Source organism: Raphanus sativus, chromosome 9 (genome assembly GCF_000801105.2).
Source record: "Raphanus sativus cultivar WK10039 chromosome 9, ASM80110v3, whole genome shotgun sequence".
NCBI classification, from domain to species: domain Eukaryota; kingdom Viridiplantae; phylum Streptophyta; class Magnoliopsida; order Brassicales; family Brassicaceae; genus Raphanus; species Raphanus sativus.
In genome coordinates this window covers 370,668-394,934 of record NC_079519.1, presented here as the reverse complement: position 1 = coordinate 394,934, position 24,267 = coordinate 370,668, and the positions used below count along the sequence as shown (strand labels likewise).

Below are 24,267 nucleotides of genomic sequence, written 5' to 3'. Positions count from 1 at the left end.
ACTACTTTCGCTTTCTTATTATTGTGTCCCTACGTAAATGAAGAAAAAAAAAACAAAAGAGAGAAACAGATGTTTGTCTACTCCACGTTTCTTCTTCTTTGTTGCCGTTATTTATTTACAAAGAAGATAACGATGTGATGGTAGATGATAGCGTGGCACTTGTTCCTTTTAAGTTTATTTTGAATCTCCATAAAACATATTTGTCTGATTCTTCCGCCACTGGACAACTCATAAAAGAAGTGGAGTGTGACTTTGGGTGGATTTAGTTTCAGTAATTAATTATATACATGATTGTTTTAGCTTATCATCAAAGTATAATTATTTTTCCTTTTTGTTGTTAATTAATAAATAGCTGAACGTGAGAAATAAAGAAAATAATAAACTAAGAGGAAAGAAGTTTTTGGCAGGAAGAGAGATGTAAAGGTGGCGGGAGAGGGTTGGGTGAGATCATACGAAAAGGACGGTGCCCTCTCCTATCAATCTAAATCTGTATCTTCCTTGTTCGACTGAAAGTGGAGAGAGCTTTTGTTTCACGTTTCTCATCGCCAAAAAAGGGACAAAATCCCAATCCGCTTTCTAACTCACACAATAAAATCCCTCGGGACTAGAGCTTTCAGGTCGAGATGGATTTCTGGCCGGAGTTTATGGCGAGCAGCTGGGGAAGGGAGTTCGTAGCCGGTGGATTTGGAGGCGTTGCCGGTATTATTTCCGGCTATCCCTTGGACACGCTGAGAATTCGTCAGCAACAGAGCTCCAAATCCGGATCTGCCTTTACCATTCTCCGCCGGATGCTTGCCGTCGAGGGTCCCGCCTCACTCTACAGAGGTATGGCTGCACCCTTGGCCTCCGTCACCTTTCAGGTTCTTCTTTCTTATAGATTCACCTTTCTTTTTAACTTTTATCATGAATATCCCATCCATCATTACCTTTTTTTTTTCTTTTTAAAAAAACATTAGATTCCACTCGCATATTCTCTTGCGCACATGTGATTTACTCATCTTCATCTTCTTCTTCTTGTGATCATGTCACAGAATGCTATGGTATTCCAGATATATGCCATACTCTCTCGCTCCTTTGATTCCTCTCTTCCCCTAGAAGAGCCTCCTTCCTACAGAGGCGTTGCTCTTGGTGGGGTTGGCACTGGCGCTGTTCAGAGCCTCTTGCTTAGCCCCGTTGAGCTCATCAAGATTCGTCTTCAGCTGCAGCAGAGCAACAGCGGCCCCATCTGCTTGGCTAAGACCATCCTTAGGAGAGAAGGTCTCAAAGGGATTTACAAAGGCCTTACCATAACTGTTCTCAGAGATGCTCCTGCTCACGGCCTCTATTTCTGGACTTACGAGTACGTACGAGAAAGGCTTCATCCCGGCTGCAGGAAGAGTGGAGAAGAAACCCTCCGCACCATGCTGGTCGCAGGTGGCCTGGCTGGTGTCTCCAGCTGGGTCGTTTGCTATCCTCTTGATGTCGTCAAGACCAGGCTTCAACAAGGAAATCATGGTTCTTACGATGGCATTACCGATTGTTTTCGTAAGAGCATCGCACAGGAAGGCTATGGGGTTCTCTGGCGTGGCCTCGGGACTGCAGTTGCCAGGGCCTTTGTTGTCAACGGTGCCATTTTTGCTGCTTATGAAGTTGCCTTGAGGTGTTTATTCCCTCAACTGACGTCCGCTGATGTTGCCAACGGAGATCTGAGTAAAAAGCCAAAACAAGACGCCTTGAAGATTCATAAAGAGTGACTATAGTTAATAAGATTGTTAACATATCTGACTCGCTTTATGAATCAGGCAGAAACTTCGTCTGTGATAAATAGCTGAGCACCAAGAACTTTGGAAAACCGATCCCAAACACAAAGAAAGCAGATGGAATGAAAATTCTTTTGCTCTCTGTTTTATCTTTTACCTTGTTTGCTAAAATTAGAGTGCCATGGACTTCCTCCAAAATGTTCTCATAGGTTACTCGCTCTCCTAGACACGGCCACTAGTGCTGACTTGGTCACTTTAGGAAGGAGTTTTAATGTTTAAAGAATTGGCACAACAGTCTGTGAACGGCTCCGTAGCCTTTAGTGGACTAAAACGAGCTGGATGGATAAGAATGAGATGTTCTTATTTTACACTGATCATTGGAGTATCAAGCATCTGCCAGTAAAACAGCTACATAGTCCTTTGCCTGGCTTATTGCTCTCTACCTGAAAACAAAAGCAGGGATGCAACATCTGTTGTCTCAGTCCAATCATCAACAATTAAAACACTTCACAGATAACTGGAACCACAAGACTCACCAATTGATTGGTTTACTGCTTTCATACACAGGTTCTCACAGTATTCTTTGCAACTCTTTTTTATATGCCAAACCCTGCTTGAACATATCCACTCTAGTAAGGATCATGAACAACAGTCAGGCAAGGTTTTGCCGATTAGGTATCTCCAAGGACAATGGGCCTATCACATCAAAGTTGGACTTCTCTTTATTAAAATAACCAAACCCTTCCTTTCCTGTATTGGTTCCTTAACAAAAGTTTGTTTCGTTTGCTCAAAGGAAAAGAAAAAAAAGGTTTGTTTCTCTAACATGTTAAAGGTGGAGTCGGTACTTAACGACATCAATCTACACAGATATTGCTACATTTTACTCTCGTGTCTATGAGTAGTTTGTTAGGTAAAACGTTTTTGGGATGGGATTTTAGCATATTGTCATAAACCTCACACGTGTAAACTACTCCAATACTTTGGCAAAAAAGAAAGATAAAAACACTTGAAACAGAGAGTAGTAGTGTCTTTTTGTTTTAAAATACATACCTTATATACGACAATTCGACTTGTTTGGAAGAGAAATTGAGACTTTCCATCATTAGTGTATCGACATAGATAATAGAAGGAGCCCTTTACTCAGACCACCGGAGTCAGAAGTGATTTCCCAGCGAAGTGCGCTTCCAAGTTACTCACCACAAGATCTGCCATGGCATTCTCTGTCTCTACAGTGCTACTCCCAACGTGAGGAAGCAAAACCACATTTTCAAGTTGAAAGAGCTCCTCGGGTACGTGTGGCTCCTGCTCAAACACGTCCAGCGCAGCCCCACCTAGGCGGCCTTCTGTTAGAGCTTTTACTAGCTCTTGCTCATCAACACCCTTTGCTCCTAATGCATCCATGACCTGCCGATTGACAATGCCTCTGGTCTGGTCAGTCAATGGGCATGCTACCACGAAGATGTCAGAGTTTTCAGCAAGCTCAAGCACCGTTGGATAATACTTGTAGCCTAAATCAGGCTTGGCTCTTCTAGAGTGGTAACTGACTGGGCAGCTAAAGGCGTCAGCTCTCTTGGCGATGGCAGTCCCAATTCTACCTAGACCGAGGATGCCCACTGATTTTCCGCTAAACTGAATCAACAAGAGAAAAAAGAAATAATGTTGAGTGAAACTAGAGCAGACATAGATCACATATGCGACTGTGATACTTTTCTAATTGTTCAATCAAGCAACTGTGTCAATCCAATCACAAAAAAATAATAAAAGTGTAATAGTCATCAGGTCATGCGATTGCGAGCGTGGTATAAGTAGTAGTGCTCTGAAGAGTAGAGAGACCTCACCTTAGTAGTGAGTTGAAAACCGCCATACTTCCATTTACCGCTCCTCACATAGCTATCGCACTCACATAAGCGTCGGAGGAGAGCAAGTATAAGGCCAATCGCGAGATCTGCCACGTCTTCAGTGAGAACGTCCGGAGTGTTGGTGACTCGGATCCCTTTTTCCTTGCATTTCCCCAAATCGATCTTATCGATGCCCACGCTGAAGCTGGAGATAATCTCAAGCTTGGGGAGATCATCGATGAGCTCAGCGTCAGCGCCTGTAGAAGCGTTTCCAACCACGGCGCGGATTGAGTTCCGATGAGTCTCCGGGAAATTCCAAAAGCGAACAAGGTTGAAGCGCTTCTGAAGCTCGTTCTCGAGGTAGGAGGACATAGGGCACATCATAAGGACTCCGATTGATTCCATACTTTCTAGTTTACTTTCTGGAAACGCTCCAAGCGCGAACAAGTGAGTAGAGTAGATGGGTATAAGCTTCACGATAATGTGTCATGGGCTTCCTGTGATAGCTACATAAGATAAAAGTAGGCCCATAATAAAAATGGCCCATTTTCATTTAATCTCATGCAAGAAACATCTCAACCTTGTGAAAAAGATTGCGCGTCCCTCTAGAGAAAACATATTTTATTTCATACTAGATCGAGCCCGCCCTACGAGTGTGATACACTTTGTTTGTTATTTAGATAATATAATTTAAGGATTATGTTTTAGGTTTCTATTTATAAGAAATGTGTATGATAATATTTTGTATTTTAGAAAGTTTTAGGTAAGGAGGGACTATATGTGATAAAATATTTTTTGGGGGTGTATTCAATTTAACATTTGATGTGATTTAATTTTTAATGGAATTTTAGATGATTTTAATAAATTGTAGAAACTTAGGTGATTTTTGTTAAACTACTCCAGAATATCACCTAAAATCATGAGATGTGATTTTTATTTTTTTTTAACTAAGAAAATCCATCTAAATATCCTAAAATCACATAAAACTTTAAAACTCACCGCTTAAAATATTTTCAATAACAGTGGATTTCAGAGTACTTTACGAAATGTCAAGTTCAATAACAGTGTATTTTAAATGAATTTTTAAAATTCATATTTGAATAACAGTGGATTTATCATTTTAATACAAATTACCTAAAACTCTCAGTTGAATACACCTCTTCTTGCTTGTTTCTAATTGTTGTTTCTTTATTAAAGAATTGTGGCATTGGTATACTGTGAATGCTTCAAATAGTCTTCATATCATTTTTTAAACAAAAAAAAGTTTGATTTCGTATTTGGTGTGTTATTTATGACTCCTAATATTTGGGTTTAGAAGGATTGAGTTGTCTGTAATTTTTTGGGTATGCTATAAAAATATTTATTTTTATGTTTAAATCATAATCTTTCGACATGTTATTGGAGTTGAAGTGGTGATTATTTAAAGTTGCATTTCTTATTAAAAGTAAAATATTATATTAAATGAGAAAAAGATAGTAATACAAACCTAATCAAAATAAGAAAATATTGAAACTGGAAAATGTAAAAACTGAGTAGTAGCTGATGAGTGTAGGCGTTTGACAGTCATCGTAAAACCAACATAACTAATATTTTCAAATGTTACCCATATTATCGAATGTATATATATATATATATATGAAAACGAAGTTACCCATATTATCAAATGTTATTGACTAATTTATAAAATATAATTCTTATGGTAATTTAACTATACATATTCAAATATTATATATTGACTGAATTGATAGTATTTCATTACTTTTTTGTTTATTAGATATTTATATATTTATATTTATATATTTCTAAATTATTTATATATATATATATAAAATATGTAAATTTTATATTTAATGATTTAGCATATGATGGATGCAGAGTTATCAGTGTAGTTTACTGAGTCAATATGAGTCTGTGCTAAATTGATAACAAAAAAATCATACGTGTAGATGTAGATGATGAAGATGTTTGGTACTAAATTTATATTTATTTTAATTTTAATTTTTTATTTAAACTATTTAATATAGAAATTTATTAAATCAGTCACTGTCTGAGTAGTGTATAATATTTGTTTTTGTATATTAGTAGTGTAGAATATTGTTAAATGCATTTTGACATTCTAAGCTTTTTGGGAACATCATGTCTATCTTCGATGATATTGTAAGAATAATCACTTTCTCATTTTATAACCATTGTCTTTTTAACATGCAATTTGAGTGATTCGATAATAATGTGAACTTGCATTTCTTATAAAAAGTAGAATAATATTTCATGCAATGATAGCAGTAAATAATAATAAAAAATAAGAGAGCATGAAAACCGAAAAGTGTGAAGACAAATTGTGGGAGACGGTGAGAGGACACTACGGACTTACGGGGAGAATTTCTAAGATGTTTAGTCATTGTGAAAGAGTTTGTGTTGTGAAGATTGTGATGAACTGGGTAATTGGATACATTTATACAATTGTGGAAGGTTTGGGGTGATTAATTGTGATTAGCCATGTGTGTTACACGACTGATACTATGTTCATTGTAATATCTGCAATATAACCCATATGATTTAAACCATCGTTTTGACACATCAGTTGTATTAAATTAATAGATAGCATCATTATATTGATGTAATACGGGACTGGTACTAACTATCATTTGAAAACGGATAAGTTTTGTTTGGACCAGAGATTTGTAGTATATTAGCTTTTGCTTATATTACGAACCAGCACTTGTTTCCAACAGAAACAAAGCAGGACCAATTGTAGGACGTCTTAACATATATCCTCATTTCGTTATACTTGGTTTCAGATTTCCATCGAACCACAACTCTAAATGTCCTGCAATGATGTAAACGGTGGAGATTGAGTGAATGTTGTCACGATTAAATCGTATAGGTATGAACCTTTGTTGTTTTCAGATAAGCTTTGAGTTGCACTATTCCAGGGTTGATAGAATATCTAGAAAACCATTTGGAAAGAGAAGAGAGCAGTATGTTTGTCTATTATAAACATTTCATAAGCAGTTTTACTTTTATCTCTGTAATATTATATTCTTCTGTATTTTCCCTTTTTATCAACTTCTTCTGTTATGGTCTAAAGAAAACTAAAAACAATTGACTGATTGAGTCTATTCTTGTAGGATCGTCATCTCTCTATCCTTCTCAGACAGCAATGAAGGCTCAAATTCATCTTTGGATCTCTTTCTATTCTCAGCCAGTTATGATCGTTCAACCTCCTTCCATTCAAGCTCTTCCTCTCTTTCTTCAAGTTCCTTCTCCTTCAAGTTCCTTCTAACTTGAAGCTCTCTCTTTTGCTTTTCACATTTCTTTGCCGTTGAGACTAATTGTGCTTCCAAAGACTGTTTTAAATCATAATCCTTTTTTCTCATGCAGCTCCAGGGATTGTTTCCTTACAGATTCCACCATAAGCTACATCATCTCCTTATATTATTTCCATTGTAGTCTACTAAATCTTCATCCAACATCACACTAAGTTCAGTCCTATCAAGCAAAAACAGTAAGAAACTAAAAAAATCAAGAGACCCAAACACTATGGCCCTAAGAGTAGGAGACTTACTGATGTCCAAATCTTCTCACCGGATCCTTCTCCAGTACGTGGTGGTGATGACTCAGGTTCTATGGTGATCTAGATACCATGCTCTCTGCTAAAATGAAGCAAAAAAAAACAATCTATAACTCTAAGACTGTGACCAAAGAAGAAGAAGAAGCGATAAGGTAATCAACCAAGGTTCAATAAGGATATAAACACAATCGCTTGATAATTTAAGTTAAAAACACTGGAATAGTTTAAAAATATAATGATCATGAGTTGAAAGAAAGGAAGAACATTACCTCAAGGAAGAAGAATCTTTACATCAAGAAGCATGTTCACACCCAATTAACTCGCCACAGCTTTTCATGTTCCTCGCCTCCCAGATCTGAGAACTCGCACATCAAGTGAAAGAACAGTGGCCAGCGCAAGATAAACCGATGAGTTAGCCATTAGACTGCAATAAACTTTTTGGGATTACATGAAAAAAAAATCAAATCTTCACTGGAAAATGTACAAAAGGGAAACTAAGGAGATGGAGAGAACTTGAAGAGTACCCATATCCTGCTCCAAATCACTGAAACTCATAAGAAAAAAACGATGCTTTTACATCTAAAATCCTGATCAGTTGCACCTCGACAGTGGAAGACAGTGGAAGAACGAACATATCAGCCAACGCGATGTGTGTGGATCGAGATGTATGTGAGTGAGATGAGTAGAATTGAGATGTAGAGATCGCGATTCGCAGAGAAAAGATCGTAACATATTTATACCAGAACTCGCGCAAACAAAAGCTTCGAGGTGGGTTCACGAATTAAGAGGATTTAAGACGATTAATCACCACAAAAACCATTACAGGAACTGGATCGTCCCTTCAACCGAATTTGAAGAGAAACGATAATCATAAATGCCTTCTTCACCACGATTAGGATTTCTCTGTAGTCGTATGGTCGCTGGGTCTCACACTACAAGAAAACACGCTGATACTGAGGGACATTTTCCTCGGTATTTCGTCGGAATACGTATTCCGACGAAATACCGAGGAAAATGTCCCTCGAAAAAATCTCCTCGAAATTTCATTTTCCCTCGAAATGTTCTCGAAAATTTGTGACGGAATTTCGAGGAAACACAATTCCGAGGAAATTTCGAGGACTGTACTTCGTCGAAGAGGTCCTCGGTATATATTGAGGAACAGTTCCCTCGGTATATACCGAGGATTATACCGAGGTAAAACACCTACGAAAGTTTTCGAGGAAACAGTTTCGTCGGAAAATTTCGAGGGAAGCTTTCCTCGAAAATTTCGAGGACCGTTGTTCCTCGAAATATTTCGAGGGACAATTTCCTCGAAAATTTTCGAGGGCTGCTTTCCTCGAAAATTTTCGAGGAAGCTATCCCTCGGAATATATTGAAAATTATTTTTTTTAAAAAAAATATTTTTAAAATTTAAATTCGAAAATATAAAATTAAAATTTAAATTGAAAACATATTATTTAAAATTCAAAGTCATACAAAACAAAAGAAAACATTTAGAGTTTTTAAAAGAAATTAAACTACGGGGTTTGGAAGTCCGAGTCTGGCATGGTCGGGAAGTCCACGTTGGCGTTCGGGTTCATGCTCCTCATCATCGCCATCATTTGCTTGTTCAGCTTCCTTTGTGCCTCCCAGCCCGCCTCTTGACTCGCCACCATGGACTCCAACGCAGATATGCGAGCATCCTTGTCCCTCATCTGACTCAGAAGGACTTCTTGATCAACATAGGACGATGGTGGTGCAGAAGCAGACGGAACCGAGGGAGACCGACGAGCCAAACCGAACAAACGGTCCTTCTTCTTTGGAACCGACTGAAAAAGAAAGTGTCAAATTTAAATAATATAAAAAATGGATTGAACTTTAAAAAATGAACTTACCGCTTCAACGATTTGGTTGATCCGAACCCGAGGCAAGCCGGTCGATCCCGTCGAATCGTCATCCTCGGTTTGAAGCTGAGACACTTACTGTTCCATCTGACTGTCGATGAGGGTGACCACATCCCTCACAACACCATCATCAATCTCGCCGGTCTTCTTGTTGGTATACGCCGTCTTTATTAGGCGGAGATGATCAACCGGCTCCCCCTCATTTTCTTCCGCCTTGAAAAAAACATAAATTAAACAAACATTAGTAATTAAAAGAAATGCACAAAAAAATATTAGAATCTTAAATAATATAATAAAAACCGACAAGCTTACCAAGCGATCCCCCAGACTGGCTAAAGATTGAGCACCCAAGTTATGGACGTACATGCCCTTCCCCTTACGGTCGCTCTTGCGGTTGGTGGAGTTAGTGGAAGAAGTTGCTCTCACTTCGTTCTTACTCCAATGCACACCCAACTCCCGCCAGACCGTCGGGTCCATCCCCTTTGGAACCTTTAAAAAAAAATTGTTAAATAAATAAAAAAAAATTTAAAAAATTAAAAAAATTGTTTCATAAATAAAAACGAACCTTGTTTATTTCCCACTTCTTCTTCCACGAGTGCATCTGCTTCCCATAGTTGTCCATAACTTTATGGACGAAGTGGTAATAGATAAACAACGTATCATCGGCATTCCAGTTGAATTGTTGCTGAAAATAAAACACAATTAGTAGAAAATTAATATTAAAGATTAAAAAATAAGTAAAAAATAGAATACTTACCGCAAACATTTGAAACCACATATGCTGCTTCTCGAGAGGGAAGTCGGTGAAAGTCGGATGTCCATTCTCGAGGGACGAGTACATCATACTGTTGATCTATCCGCTGATCCCGTTCCCGGATCGGTCGAACCTAATAAAAAGAATTAATTATTTAAAATGAATCAAATTTTAATGAAAAAAAAATAGGTTTAATTACCATGTCTGACCCCGTCCGCGTGGATACTGAGTGAGATATGGAAGATGGTCACGACCCGGCTGTCGAACAAACTCCGCAACTCTCAGAAGTGCCGGATGAGCAGGAGCAGGAGCAGGAGCAGGAGTGGGTGCCACACCGGGAGCGGGAGGAGAATGAGAGGGAAATGGAGAGGGAGATGTCTGGTAGGAGCTGTAGGGCGATGCGGAACCCGAAATGGAGCCGCTCCCCGAACCACCACGACCACGACGCTGTCGAGAGCGGGTCTGTTCCTCTTGAGACCTTTATATAAATAAATTTTATTTAATATATACAATTATTTATTTAATTTGTTAATATATTAAAATTGTTTAATAATAACAAAAAAATGTTTAAATATATAAAAAATAGTTTAAATATTTTAATAAATTATTAAATGATTACAAAAAAAGTTTTAATATTTAAAAATTGTTTAATAATTACAAAAAAGTTTTAATATATTAAAAATGGTTTAATAATTACAAAAAAAAGTTTTAATATATTAAAAATAGTTTAATAATTACAAAAATAGTTTTAATATATTAAAAATAGTTTAATAAATAAAAAAATAGTTTTAATATATAAAAATAGTTTTAAAAATCAAAAAACGTTTTAAAAATCAAAAAAACGTTTTAAAAAATGAAAAAAACGTTTTAAAAAATCAAAAACGTTTTAAAAAATAAAAAAAACGTTTTAAAAAATAAAAAACACAAAATAAATCAAAAAAAAAATATATACCAACAATCCAAACAACAATTCAAACATGCAAATCCTAAACTATCCATTCAATCCTAGAATTTTCTATCTAACAACCTAAATCTCGAGATCTATGAAGAGAGGAAGAGAAGAGATGAATTACTTACATGGGAAGAGAGGAGAGGAAGAGAGGAGAGGAAGGAGGCCGAGAGGAAAAGAGGAGAGGAGAGGAGATCCGTGGAGGAAGAGAGAAGAGAGGAGAGGAGGAGGAGAGGAGCCGCGAGGAAGAGAGAGGAGAGGAGAAGGAGGAGCCGCGAGAGAGGAAGAGAAGAAATCGAGAAGGAGAGAAATAGGGAAGAAAAGAATGAAAACCTAATTTATGAGGGGTCCGACGGACAGCTTCCGTCGAAATTTCCTCACAATTTTTAATGTGGTCGTCGAAATTTCCTCGAAATTCTCTTATTTGCGGCTAGGGTTGCCTGGTTAATGAAAAACAGTCTGAGGAAAACATTCCTCGAAATTTCCTCACAATATTGTGAGGAAATTTCGAGGAAAGAGGGTTTGGGGTTTTGAAAACATCGATTTTTTTCCCCTATGTCATTTCTTATACAAGTGTAATTCATAATAATGAGGTTTCTTTGTATAGATGATCATAAACAATGAAATAACACAATTACAAAAATTATTGTAAGTATTTCCTTTAACGTTTATTAAAATGTATAAGTATTTATCTTATGTTGTGTGGTTTTCGTCTCAATCCGCAAAACATTGTTTTCGGGTTAAAACCCTAAAGTTTGACTTTATAATCTGGCTAAGACACTTAATGAAGGTTATATACGTGTTATTCAATCCGCAAAACGTTGTTTTCGGTTTAAAACCCCCTGTTCCTCGAAATTCCCTCGAAATATTGTGAGGGAATTTCGAGGAACAACCAAAAATTTTCGAGGTCCTCGATATTTCCTCGACATATTTCGAGGGAATTTCGAGGAAGCAAAAAAAAAATTTATGTACCCTCGAAATTTCCTCGAAATATTTCGAGGAATATTCGAGGAAACAAGGTATTTTAAATCAAACCCCTAAAATTATCTTGGTCGTCGAAATTTCCTCGAAATATTTCGAGGGAATTTCGAGGAACATGGTGTTTTCACTCAAACCCCTAAACCGTTAAGGGTCATTCCGAGAAAATTTCGAGCGAACCCTAACTTCCCTCGAAATTTCCTCGAAATACATTAAAAAAAAAAAAAAAAACTACTCTGATTCCGACTCATCATCAGCAGATGAATCTGAATCTGGATCTTGGTGAAACTCTCCAATAACTGGTTCATCCTGTGCGTGAACGACGGCTTCCTCTGCGAAGTCGGTGAAATCTACTACAAGGCCAACTCCTGCTACATCTTCTGCTGCACTTAAGTTACTGGATGTGATTGGTTGTAGTGGGTCTTCCAGCTCAGAACTCCCCTGAACTCGGCCTCTCGGGTTGAGTCTGGTAACAGTAACCCATGGATCATCTCTGTTCCTTATCCGGGGGTACTTGATATTACAAACCTGTAACATTTTAAAATTTTTAGTACAAGTTTAAATTATTACACATGATGACCAATCATTCTGAATAATTAACATTTACTTACTTGATCGGCCTGAGAAGCAAGAATGAAAGGATCATAATATTGCAGCATTCGTCTCGAATTAACTGATGTAACTCCAAATGCATCTGTTCTCACACCTCGATCTGGAGTGATGTCGTACCAATCACAATAGAAAACAGTACAGCGCAATCCAAGCAAGTCCAAATACTTGATTTCCAAAATCTCATGTATGTGTCCGTAGTATACATCATCTCCCGATGCAGAACAAACGCCAGCATCATAGGTCGTATGCGAACGTTTCGTCTTTTTAGTTTTCGAATGCATATCCTCGAGTACAAAATCTCGGATATGACTTCACAACATAGTTTGGTCCAACCACCATCTCGCGTATCCAATCGTCAAATGTTTCACCTCTGGCCAAACCAGCAAACACCTATTAATAGCACATATATATGAGTATAAATATGTGATAAATGATTTTTTAATTTGTTTAAGGCACTCACATAAGTAAACATCCATCCAGCAAATTCTCTTTGCTTCATTTCTTCTAGTTCTGCCTCTGTAGCGTATCTATATTCGAACCGCTTTTCTGCCATGAAAATCCTGTGATGGACAAAAATGTAATTAATTAAGATATAAATGTTAATTTGTTAAAATAAAATTTTGTAAGATAATAAACTTACCTCTCATATTGAAGAACATCTTCGCAGTTGGTGAGAAAATATGTTTGCAAATGACTGCGCTCCTGCTCAGTAAGTCGACGGTCCTTTGATTTTCCGCTAAGTCGTCCAACATCTGTGAAAATGTCAGGAACCGTAACATGGTATGTTGCCCGTTCGCCTCTATCATCATGCCGAGCAGGTCTTCTGTTTTTGGTCTGAACTTCTGCTGGAAAGTAGTATTCAGCAAAGTTTGAAATTTCTTCATTGATCATCTGTGCGACTATAGAACCTTCCACCCTACTTAGATTTTTCACCATTTTCTTCAAATGGAACATATACCGCTCATACAGACACATCCATCTATACTGCACAGGACCACCAAGTTCCAATTCCCTTGCCAAGTGAATAACAAGATGCTCCATAACATCAAAAAATGAGGGAGGAAATATCTTCTCAAGGTTGCACTGAATCACGGCTATGTTAGTCTTCAGATTTTCAATACCTTCAAGAGTCACTGATCTGGCGCATAAATCGCGGAAGAAAGCACTTATCCCTGCAATTGCTTCATAAACATTTCGTGGTAATAGTTCCTTGAAAGCAAACGGAAGTAAGCGCTGCACCAACACATGACAATCGTGACTTTTTAAGCCAATAAACTTTCCTTCCTTTCTGTCGATACAGTTACGCAAATTAGATGCGTAACCGTCTGGAAACTCCACATCGTTTGAAATCCAATCAAAGAACGCATCTTTTCCTTCTGCATCAAGTCGGTATATGGGAAAAGGAGCCCTACCATTCTCATCAACATGAAGTTCTGAACGAGCACATATATCGACTAAATCCAGTCTTGACTTCAAGTTATCCTTTGTTTTACCTTGAACGTTAAGGATCGTGTTCATGAGATTGTCAAAAAAATTCTTCTCAATATGCATGACATCTAAATTATGCCTTAGCAAATGATCCTCCCAGTATGACAGATCCCAGAATATACTTTTTTGTGCCAGTTATGTAGGTTTCCAACAGCATCTACCGGAAAACGCGCATGTCCACCGATGTCTGGCGTCCTTTCTGCAAAAAAAATCTCTTAGTTGTGTCTTCAAACCTTTCCCACTAATTTCCACAGGTGGACTGTCAAACACCTTCTTGTTCTTAGTAAACAAATTCCTACTCCTACGATATGGATGATCAGGTGGTAGGAATCTCCTGTGACAGTCAAACCAACACGTTTTCCTTCCGTGTTTTAGTTGGAAAGCATCAGTGTTATCTTGACAATATGGACATGATAGCCTTCCATGCGTTGTCCATCCAGATAACATACCATATGCTGGAAAATCACTTATTGTCCACATTAGTACTGCCCGCATTTGAAAGTTTTCTTTACACGAAATATCGTATGTTTCAGCACCTTGAGCCCATAGTTGTTGCAACTCATATATTAGTGGCTGAAGAAACACATCAAGTGATCTCTTAGGATGCTCTGGTCCGGGAACGAGAATGGAGAGAAACAAAAACTCTCGTCGCAAGCACAAGTTTGGGGGTAAGTTGTATGGTGTAACAATGACTGGCCATAGAGAATATTGTCTTCCACTCTTCCCATACGGGCTGAAACCATCAGTACATAATCCAAGGTAGACATTTCTTCTCTCATACGCAAAGTCGGGATACTTTGATTGGAAATGTTTCCACGCTTTTGCATCTAAAGGATGTCTAATCTCACCATCTGTTGAGTGCTCCGCATGCCATCTCATTCGTTACGCTGTGCGTTCTGAAAGATACAACCTCTGCAACCTTTCCGTCAAAGGCAAATACCACATCCTTTTATATGGCACTGGAACTCTTCCACTCGTATCTTTATAACGAGGCTTCCCACAAAATTTGCATGTAGTCCGCTGATCATCCGCCCTCCAATAAATCATGCAGTTATCGCTGCATACATCTATTACCTGATAAGATAAACCAACCCCAGCTACGAGTTTTTGAACCTCGTAGTATGAACCTGGAGCTACATTATCCTCAGGTAGAATACCTTTAACAAAATTAGCTATCGCATCCACACAGTCTTCAGCCAAGTTATAATCTGTTTTAATGCCCATCAGTCTCATAGCAGATGATAAAGCTGAATGACCATCTCTGCAACCTTCGTACAATGGTTGCTTTCCAGCATCCAACATTTCATAAAATCTCCTAGCTTCTGCATTGGGTAAATCTTCCCCTCTAAAATGATCATTTATCATCTGCTCAGTACCTACACCATAATCTACATCCGCCCTAATTGGTTCTTCTAATCTAACCGCCGGCTGAGGTTCGCTAGTACTACCAAGTTCATAATCAGTTTCCCCATGATGATACCAAATTTTGTAACTTCGTGTAAACCCACTCAATAATAGATGAGTCCAAACATCCCACTCTTTAATAACTTTTCTATTTTTACAATTAGAGCAAGGACATCTTAACTTACCTGTTTCTGCTTCCTGTTGTTTGCGAGCTACCCTCATGAACTCGATTATACCTTGATTGTATTCTTCCGTAAGCAATCTCGTGTCCGGATCCAAATGAGGTCGATCCATCCAAGAACGAAAATAATTTGAAGAAGACATGTTTTTTTGGAATCAAATTCGTGAGACTAGGAGAGAAGAAGAAAAGAAATGGAGTGAATGAAGAGGAAGAGGGGTGGCTGTATTTATAGATGAAATCCTCCCGGCATACTGAGGAAATTTCGAGGGAAACAGGCATTTCCTCGAAATTTCCTCGAAATTGTTTAAATCCCCCAACGGCTCTCCCAACGGCTCTCTAACGGCTACAAGATGTCGTCGAAATATTAGAAATATCCGTCGATTTTTTCCGACGATCCTGGTTTCCTCGGTATCCCCTCGAAAAATACAGAGGAATTTGGTCTTCCTCGAAATTTCCTCAAAAAATAGTGAGGAAATTTCGAGGAAACCCCATTTCTTGGTTTCCTCGGTATTTCCTCGATATTTTGTCAAAAATTTCCGAGGAACTCATTTTCCCTCGGTATTTCCCTCAGAATCTGCGTGTTTTCTTGTAGTGTCAAAACCGGAGAGCAACGCGAAGCCCAATTGGAAGAGACGATGAAAGTCGAAGTCCACAGCACTGCATTTCATTTAACGTGCCACGTGTCAAACGCTCAGCAACCGAATTTGTGACATGAGAGAAACAACTCTTTTTTATAGTAATAGATTGGTTAGTCCACTGGCATAAGGTAATGTTCAAAGATGTTTGTAGCCTTTAATATATTCATTTATCTAAATAATAGAGATTTCATAGAAGTTAGTTCTTAATTTAAGCAACATATAAAGTTTTATTAAAATAATTGTTAAAAAAATTATAACGATACTCATGTATCATTGAATAAAGTGTATAATAGATTAATACAAATTTATAATGCGGTTAGAGAATTTTAAACAACTTTAATGAATATAAACTTCAGTATATAGAGAAATTAACAAAAAATATATTTTCGTAAGGGTTAACCCAAAATTTTTGAAAAAATCAATAAATAAAAAACCTTATTTAAAAGCATAGTTGCATCCTGTATTGACATTGGATTGTGGTCACAGAGGTTTAAAACCTTTTTGTATTCGTTTCTCTCAAAAATAAAGATTTCATAGTGGTAATTCCAATGATTTATGCATCATACTAAGTTCTACTAACTTAATTGTTAAAAAATTAGAACGATGTCTTTGTACCATGAAAGAAAGTTTATCACACATTAATAAAAATGTATAAAGTAATAAGAAAATTTTAAACAACACTAATGGGTATAATCTTAAAAATATAGAGCATTTATTCAAAAACTCAATATTTTCGTTAGGGTTAACCCACATATTTTGAGGAAAAAATAAAAATATGCAATATGTTTAATGCATATTTGCATCATAAACTAACATAAGATAATGGTTAAGGAGGTTTGAAATCTTTGTTTTTTTCGTTTCTCTAAAGAGTAGAGATTTCATAGTGGTTAATCCAATAATTTAAGCAGTATATTAAGTTTTATCAAACAAATTGTTAACAAATTAAAACGATGACCATGTACCATGAAAGATGACATCGTACACTGGCATAATATTTTTGAGAAAATTCAAAATATGACAATATTGTTTTAATGCATAGATGCATCGTAGTTAGATGCATCGTACGCTGACATGGTATAATGTTTAAAGAGGTTTGAAGTCTTTATTGTCTCATTTTCTCTAAATAATAGAGATTTTATAGTTGTTAGTTCACTAATTTAAGCAATATATATAGTTTAATAAAATAACTGTTAAAAATTAGAACGATGCCCGTGTACCATGGAAGATAGTTTATGATAAATTAGTAAAATTTTAGAATGTAGTTAGAAAATTTTAAACAACTTTAAAGAGTACAAACTTCAGTATATTGAGTATTTAACGAAAAACTCAATACTTTCATAGGAACCCACAAATTTTAAGAAAAAGGTCAAAATATTTCAGTCTTGTCTAAATGCATAATTTCATCCTATACTGACACATGATTATGGTTATAGAGGTTTGAAATATTTGGTTGTGTCCGTTTTTTAAGAATAGAAATTTTATAGTGGTGGGTTCACATATTAGGCAAAATATGAAGTTTTACTAACTTAAAATTTTTAATAAATTAGAACGATACTCGTGTACCATGAAAGAGAGTTTATATACTTTAATAAAGTGGTTTGATATTTTTAAACAACACCATCGAGTATAAGCTTCAACACATAGATAATTTAACCAAAACTCAATATTTTTGTAGGGGTTAATCCACACATTTTGAGAAAAATTCAAAAATATGACAACATTGTTTTAATTCATAGGATGCATCTTAAACTGACATATGATAACGGTTAACGATGTTTGAAACATTTATTATCTATGTTTCTCTAAAGAATTGAGATTTCATCGTGGTTACTGCATTAATTTAAGCAATATATAAAGTTTTAGTACAACAATTGTTAAAAATAGAATAATGTCCATGTACCATTAAAACGAGTTTAGTATACATTAATACAAATATAGAATGTATTTAGAAAATTTTAAACAACTTTAAAGAGTATAAATTTCAAAAACTCTATATTTTCTAATGGTTAACCCACAAAATTTGAAAAAAAAATGAAAAAATAAATTTTTTGTTTTAATGAATAGTTGGATCCTGCACTCACATAGCATGATGGCCAAAGCTGTATGGAATCTTTATTGTCTTTGTTTATCTAGAAAATAAAGATTTCATAGTGGTTAGTCTAATAATTTATGCGGTATATGAAGTTTCATTAAGTGCAGCCAACATGTAAGAAGATCAATACTGGCACCAACCGAGCAGGATTTAGTGGCTCACAAGCAGAGATAGGAACACATGCTTATTCCACGCATCAACTAGAACAAGAAGGATGCAAAATTCATTTGCTGTTATTGAATATGATTAGGGCACAAAGGTCTTTGAAGATGCAGCTATAACCTTGGTCATCGCTAGCTATTTGCATAAATTTTCACTGGGTGTAACGACAACGACCTCACTCCTGTTGATCGAATCCTCCCATGCAAGGTCACCGTGGAAATGGACACAGAGCTTACGAGAATGTCAAGCGAGAAGGAAATTAAGGAAGTGATGTTCTCCATCCACAGTGGGAAGGCTCTCGGGTCAGATAGCTTTTCCTCAAAATTCTATCAAGCTTATTGGCATATCATTGGTGAAGATGTCACCAGAGATGTCCTCCTCTTCTTCGAAACTGGCGTGTTACACCCGCAACAGAACTAGACCCATATCATACTGATCCCAAAGGGTCTCGTACCCCGAAAGGTTTTGGACTAACGTCCTATAACTCTCTGCAAAACCATCATTTGCGAAGATCCTAACGAGGAGGTTGAAACCACTACTCTCCCACCTCATCCCAAACTCCCATTAAGCTTTTGTTTCAGGCCGGGTGATAGCAGATAATGTCCATATCAGGCCGGGGGATAGCAAATAATGTCATTATCTCAGGACATTGGAAGCTAAAAAGTTTTGCTCTATGGCAGTGAAGACAAATATGAGAAAAACTTACGATATGATCAAATGGAATTTCTTACGAGATGTACTCTCCAAGCTTGGGTTTCACCCAACATGGATTGCATGGGTTATGACATGCGTTAAATCAGTCTCTTACTTCTTTCTGACTAATGAATCCCCGCCAGGACACGTTACTCCCCTTGTGGAATACGAGAAGGTGATCCACTATCAACGTAACTATTCATACTTTGCACGGAGGTGCTCTCAGCGTTATGCGATGATGCTCTGGCGAAAAGAATCTTTCCGAGGATCCTGGTGCTCGGGGATGTCCAGTTATCAATCACCTTATGTTTGCAGACGACACCATGTTCTTCAGCAAACCAAATGCTACTAGTGTCACAACACTTAAGGACATTCTCCGGCAATACAGAGCTGTCTCGGGGCAATGAATGAGTATGTCCAAATTTGGCGATATCTTTCTCCACCCGCACACCACCGGTAGCAAAGCTACGAGTTAAAGTTTTGCTCGATATTGAAGCAGAGGGAAGTATAGAAAAATATCTTGGATTACCGGAGCTCTTTGGGAGAAAGAAACGAGACATCTTTGTCTCAAGATTGGAACAGATAAAACATAGGATCTATAGCTGGACCTCTTTCTTCTTATCTGGTGCAGGGAAGCACGTTCTCCTCAAAGCTATACTAGCAGCTATACCTAACTACGCCATGTCATGCTTTAAGTTACATGCCTCCTTATGTAAACAAAATCTAGTCCCTCTTAACCCATTTTTGGTGGGATGTAAACTTTGAGAAAAGGAAAATGTGTTGGGTTGCTTGGTCAAACCTCACTAAGCGAAAGTATGGGAGGGAATAGGAGATTCAAATGCATTGAAAGCTTCAATGATGCACAATTAGCTAAAATGGGGTGGCAAACTGCAAAACCCGAAGTATTTACTTGCCCAAGTTCTCCAAGGCAAATACGCTAAGAACTCCTCTTTCATGGATTGTTATGCTCCAGCTTCATCTTTACTCGGGTAGTGGAGCCTCTTGGTGGGTAGAGATGTACTGAAACATGGACTTGGATGGGTTGTAAGTAATGGCAAAGATATGAGTGTGTGGAGTGATCCCTGGCAGTCTTGCGACCAATCACTGAAGCCCATAGGACCAGCACCGGAGGGAGGACATTTCTTAAAAGTCTCCGACCTTCTATACCCCCTTACGAACACCAGGCATATCGAGAAAATTTAATGCCACTTACCTCAGTATATGGAAACAATCCAAAGAATTGTCACAAGTTCTTCACCGATGCGAGACTCCTCTTGTGTGGCTTCTCAATGACTCATGGATCTACACAACAAAGTCTGGCTATGGGACGGTTTGCTTAGGGAATAATGGCGGAGCTGATCCACTTCTTCCATGGGACTGAACTGGATCAAGCATATTTGGAACGCGAAAACATCACCAAAACTCAAAGACTTCCTTTGGAAAGTTATCAAGAAGGCCACCCGTGTTAATACTAATTTATCACATGAGGCTTCACCCCTTTTGGCTGTCGTCGTTGTGGCAAAACAAAGGGTGATCTCCACTTTTTTGTGACCTGTCCACTGAGGTGTGGAGCCTAGCGCCCCTTCAGTTGAAACCCGATCTCAATACTCCCTTTCTCTCACATGTCTCCTGATGTGTTCTGAGAGAATGACTCCTCTCCCATCGGTGGGAGTATATGTACCTCTTCGGCCTTAGATATTATGAAATTTGTGGAAGGTCATGAATAAGTTATATTTGGATGCTCATTCATTTACAGGTTTAGAAGTTATTCACAAAGCTATCAAAGATGCAAATGAATGGAAATAAGCACAACTTCACGAAGCAAAGATCTCCTCCACGCCCAAACACTAAGCTCACAACTGCAACAATGGAAATAAGGGAGACTTTCTCACCGGCCCAACCTGTCACATGGATGCCGTCTGGAATCCCACCACTAACTCCTGCAGCATTGGAGGCATTTTCAGCGAAACAATCCAACCACCTTTACCTCTTATCCGGGTCTCCGGTGTGTTATCTCTTCAACACTTATGGGAGAAGGCCTTGCTGTTTGTTCTGTAGTCATGGCGGCTGGATCGTCAAACATTTGATCTCTGACTGTATTTTTAGATTCACAAGTCCTTATCTAGCTGATGAAGGCAAAAGAATCTAGACCACTACTCTTTGGGATTTTGGGTGATATATATTACTTTAGTAAAGTCTTTAAGACTATTTCTTTTGTTTTATATCTCGTTTAAAGAATTTAGAAACAAACGCTGTGGTAAAGGCTGTTCTTGTATTAGAGGATATTCTCTTCGTAGATGGAGCTTGATGTTGAAATTTTATGAAATTAGTATTTTGATCTTAAAAAAAACAAATTAAAGCAATTGCCATTCTGTCCGCAAAGAAAGAATATAGCAGTTATTACCTACGAAAACCGCCTGTTGATTTTTTGGTTGCAATGTAATTTTTCCATTCTGCAGATTTTTTTTTGGTTAGAAAAGCAAAGTCAGCAAAGAATAGTAAATGATAGATTAATGGGAAATTGGATCATATGGCCATGAAAAAAAAACAAAATTTGCTAAGTATCTAAAAACACACTCTCTTTCCTCTCTTATGTTCCTATCTCTCTCTTCCCCCCTCTCTAGAAATCTAATTTTTTTTTTATGGCTATTCTACAAATAAACCCTAGATTAATTGATGTTTGTAGAAACGACTTCGATGTACCACTCGTGCCGTTTTAATCTACCTAAAACGCTGTGTATTACTTGTCCAAAATTTTGAACGATGCGTCGTTTCCTTTCCAAAGGGTGCAGTATTGGGCCCGACTTTGATATAATTATTTAGTACGACAATATCTGATAGTAAAGCCCAAAGTTTTACGAGTCTCCTATTCTCGGCGCATAAACTTTTTCACTTTTCCCGCTGTTTTCTCACGAAATTTTTTGTAAAGGAAATTCTGCGGTCCTTTCTACAGAATTATTACACATAGAGGGAAATTTTATGAATTACCCAACTTATTAATTCTCAGTCAAAAAGGATCCGAAAGCCCAGAACTGAAGAAATATAGACGTAGCAATTATTTTTCCGTTTCCAGCGGCGAAGGTTTCCGGTGGGAAGCCGCAAGTCGGATTCTTCAGTCTGACCCAGAAGATTCCACTCTCGAATCTACAGCTCCTCTACCTTCTATGAGCGTTCTCTTATCTCTTGTTCCAAGAATTTGGTTAATTGCCTTTTGTTTTGTTTTGTTTTGTTTTGTTTTGTCATGTGTGAATGAAAATAATTGTTTTGATGAAGGATGGTAGAAGCTTATAGAAGAGGATGAAGCGATGTTCAAGAAAGGGCTGGGGGATTCTGTAGCTCATAAAACCAAAGTTATTTAGTAGATGAACATCATCATCATCATCCAGGTACCTCACCAGATTCTTAGACAACTTCGATTCGCTAGGCTACTCCACCCTGAACTTCTCATCATTTTTTCTGCATTTCTTGTTCGTTTCATTTGTTCGGTGTGATTCATGTGATTTGTTTTTGACATCTTTTTTTTTTCTTGTCTCGATTTAATCTAAGATTTGTTTAGAGATGCTTAGTAGGATTACATATCATAAGCCTTTTGTCCTTATAAGCTTCAGATTACACCCCACCAAGAATATTGCTGACATGGGTTTTGTGAAATCTTTTGAATGTTCCCTGTTCCTTTATTTTATTTCCTCCCCCCCTTTCAACACACAAACATACATAGTATTCATCTATATATCTGTGGAGAGAGGAAATAAAAAGAAGAAGAATAGGATGGCCATCTTTTGTTTCCTTGTAGACCAGAGGAAGCAAGTCCGGGGGAGGAAGCCCGCCGCTGGTTTATGCTCAAGATGCGGAGGAGGAGCAGTGGTGGCGGACATGAAAACCTCTACTAGATTCTGTGGTGTCCCCTTTTACCGCAAAGCTTGGAAGGCCATCGTCTGTCATTTCTGTGGCGCCGTGCTCAAATCTTACCATTGAAGATTGATGAACAAACCAACGTCTTCTCTTCCTCTTGTTTTCTACTTTTTTTTTTTTTTTTAATTCAAATTTGTTTATTGTAACGGATCAAGCTACTTGCCATTGTATGTAGCTTGATTGCCAAGTACTCTAGAGACCCTTATTGTCTGTTATTCAGCTACTAATAAACTATAAAAGAATTGAGATGGATGATATATGCATTCTCCTTTAGCTTGTCCAAAACTGAACCTCTTAAGCAAACGAGTTTGGTAAGAAAATTTAATAGAAGGATAAGAAAGCCACATGACGTGAAGGAATGAAGCAATGAATGTACCAAAACTTACCACCGTGCACTTGCTTGCTTTACAGCTTTCAGCCATTGAATGCTCTCTCTTCAAATCTCACGTTTGGAAGAGAATACATCTGAAGAGGGCCCAGTTATGTTGGGCCTCTAATTTACTGACCCAACTCATCCATCATCTTGTTTAATTGTTTGTATACAGAATGAAACTTATCAATAAAAGGTCAACGCTTTGTATTACCTTACCTTTGGAAGGAACGGTGTCGTTTTGATTGCTTTGTTGATTTAAAATAAGTAAGAAATGACGCCGTTTTTACATAGAATCAAACAAGAGCTAATTTTGTTGCGATTAAAAGGGATTTCTGAAAATCGGATTCTTGAAAATTTCTCTTGGTTCTCTTTCAAAATTTGTATCTTTTCTTCATTCAGATCTTTGAGAAATCGCCAGAGAGAGAATCCCTTTTGATTGATTGAGAGAGGAGCCGTTCATTGCGAATCAAGCATTCTCTGGGTAAATATATCTCCGTCTTCTTATTCTTTCTCATAATTCTTAGGGTTTGTTTACTTTCCGCCATTGTTGAACTCGCTTTCGTCTCTCTGTAACACTTCTTCTACCCGGTCCCGGAGAACAGACACGACGAAAAGTTGAGTCAGAGCACGACGTCGAGAAAGGCGATCTCCATCAAGAAACATTCTCTGGTCTCTTTCGAAACCATCAAATCCTAATCGAAGAGATCACTCATCGAGAGAGAGAGAGAGAGAGAGGATGGAGTCCAAAATCGTCTCCATCTCACGCAAGGCCAACGCTGCCAAACCCTAATCTAATCGACGCCATCGAGACCGAGAATCGTAGGAACCACTAACGGTGTAAGGGCCAAACTGAGAGAGACGATGAGCGAGTTTCATCGTTTGAGGGAGACGATCTTTGCTGAGTACAGAGAAGATCTGATTTTTTTTTTTTGCGACTGATGAAGAGCCAAGCAACGAGGACATGGAGAAGATGATATCTGGAGATGGGTTAGTGAAGATG

General features: G+C 37.7%; 3 protein-coding genes and 1 long non-coding RNA gene across 18 annotated transcripts in view; 2 read left to right on the top strand and 2 right to left on the bottom strand.

Moving 5' to 3' along the window:
• Positions 1 to 623: 623 nt before the first annotated feature.
• Positions 624 to 1,895, top strand: LOC108828335 (mitochondrial arginine transporter BAC2). Its single transcript, XM_018601991.2, has 2 exons — positions 624 to 860; positions 1,032 to 1,895. Exons 1-2 carry the CDS (start codon positions 624 to 626, stop codon positions 1,731 to 1,733), a joined length of 939 nt encoding a protein of 312 aa, XP_018457493.1. The 3' UTR covers positions 1,734 to 1,895.
• LOC108828336 (glyoxylate/hydroxypyruvate reductase A HPR2) lies at positions 907 to 4,039 on the bottom strand. 6 transcript variants are annotated; one of them, XR_008938525.1, is made up of 5 exons: positions 3,578 to 4,039; positions 2,790 to 3,368; positions 2,276 to 2,489; positions 1,897 to 2,182; positions 907 to 1,685 (listed from the first exon to the last, which is right to left on the bottom strand). XR_008938525.1 is itself a non-coding variant. In XM_018601992.2 (2 exons), the coding sequence occupies exons 1-2, from the start codon at positions 3,980 to 3,982 to the stop codon at positions 2,880 to 2,882; spliced, it is 894 nt and encodes a 297-aa protein (XP_018457494.1). In that variant the 5' UTR covers positions 3,983 to 4,039; the 3' UTR covers positions 2,688 to 2,879. The 6 variants fall into 6 exon arrangements, 1 of the variants encoding a protein (XP_018457494.1); XR_001945791.2 differs by having other exon boundaries at positions 2,276 to 2,435; XR_001945793.2 differs by having other exon boundaries at positions 2,276 to 2,368.
• A 2,543-nt stretch (positions 4,040 to 6,582) lies between these two features.
• Positions 6,583 to 8,086, bottom strand: LOC108836856 (uncharacterized). 3 transcript variants are annotated; one of them, XR_008938242.1, is made up of 4 exons: positions 7,673 to 8,086; positions 7,418 to 7,572; positions 7,143 to 7,230; positions 6,583 to 7,066 (listed from the first exon to the last, which is right to left on the bottom strand). It is a non-coding gene; the product is annotated as an uncharacterized LOC108836856 (long non-coding RNA). The 3 variants fall into 3 exon arrangements; XR_001947213.2 differs by having other exon boundaries at positions 7,418 to 8,086; XR_001947214.2 differs by having other exon boundaries at positions 7,143 to 7,227; positions 7,418 to 8,086.
• Positions 8,087 to 21,884: 13,798 nt separating this feature from the next.
• Positions 21,885 to 24,267, top strand: part of LOC108827435 (uncharacterized) — a 4,048-nt gene continuing 1,665 nt past the window's right edge. For 4 of the 8 annotated variants that reach the window (XR_008938558.1, XR_008938559.1, XR_008938560.1 and 1 more), the window contains exons 1-2: positions 21,896 to 22,368; positions 24,212 to 24,267. The exon at positions 24,212 to 24,267 is cut by the window's right edge and continues 7 nt beyond it. Coding sequence is in view for 3 of the 8 variants with exons in the window: in XM_056993996.1 (XP_056849976.1) it covers positions 24,229 to 24,267 (39 nt within the window). In the remaining 5 variants the exon portion in view is untranslated. Of the gene's footprint in view, positions 22,369 to 22,700; positions 23,749 to 23,869 lie in introns of those variants that run through there. The other 4 variants (XM_056993999.1, XR_008938562.1, XR_008938561.1 and 1 more) reach the window with 4 other exon arrangements.

What these genes read in the sequence shown, in the direction of transcription:
- LOC108828335 (XM_018601991.2), top strand. Translation starts at nt 624, where the DNA reads ATGGATTTCTGGCCGGAGTTTATGGCGAGCAGCTGGGGAAGGGAGTTC. An exon ending in TGGCCTCCGTCACCTTTCAG is followed by an intron (nt 861 to 1,031) that starts GTTCTTCTTTCT and finishes ATCATGTCACAG; the next exon opens with AATGCTATGGTATTCCAGAT.
- LOC108828336 (XM_018601992.2), bottom strand. Translation starts at nt 3,982, where the DNA reads ATGGAATCAATCGGAGTCCTTATGATGTGCCCTATGTCCTCCTACCTC. An exon ending in GTTTTCAACTCACTACTAAG is followed by an intron (nt 3,369 to 3,577) that starts GTGAGGTCTCTC and finishes TTGTTGATTCAG; the next exon opens with TTTAGCGGAAAATCAGTGGG.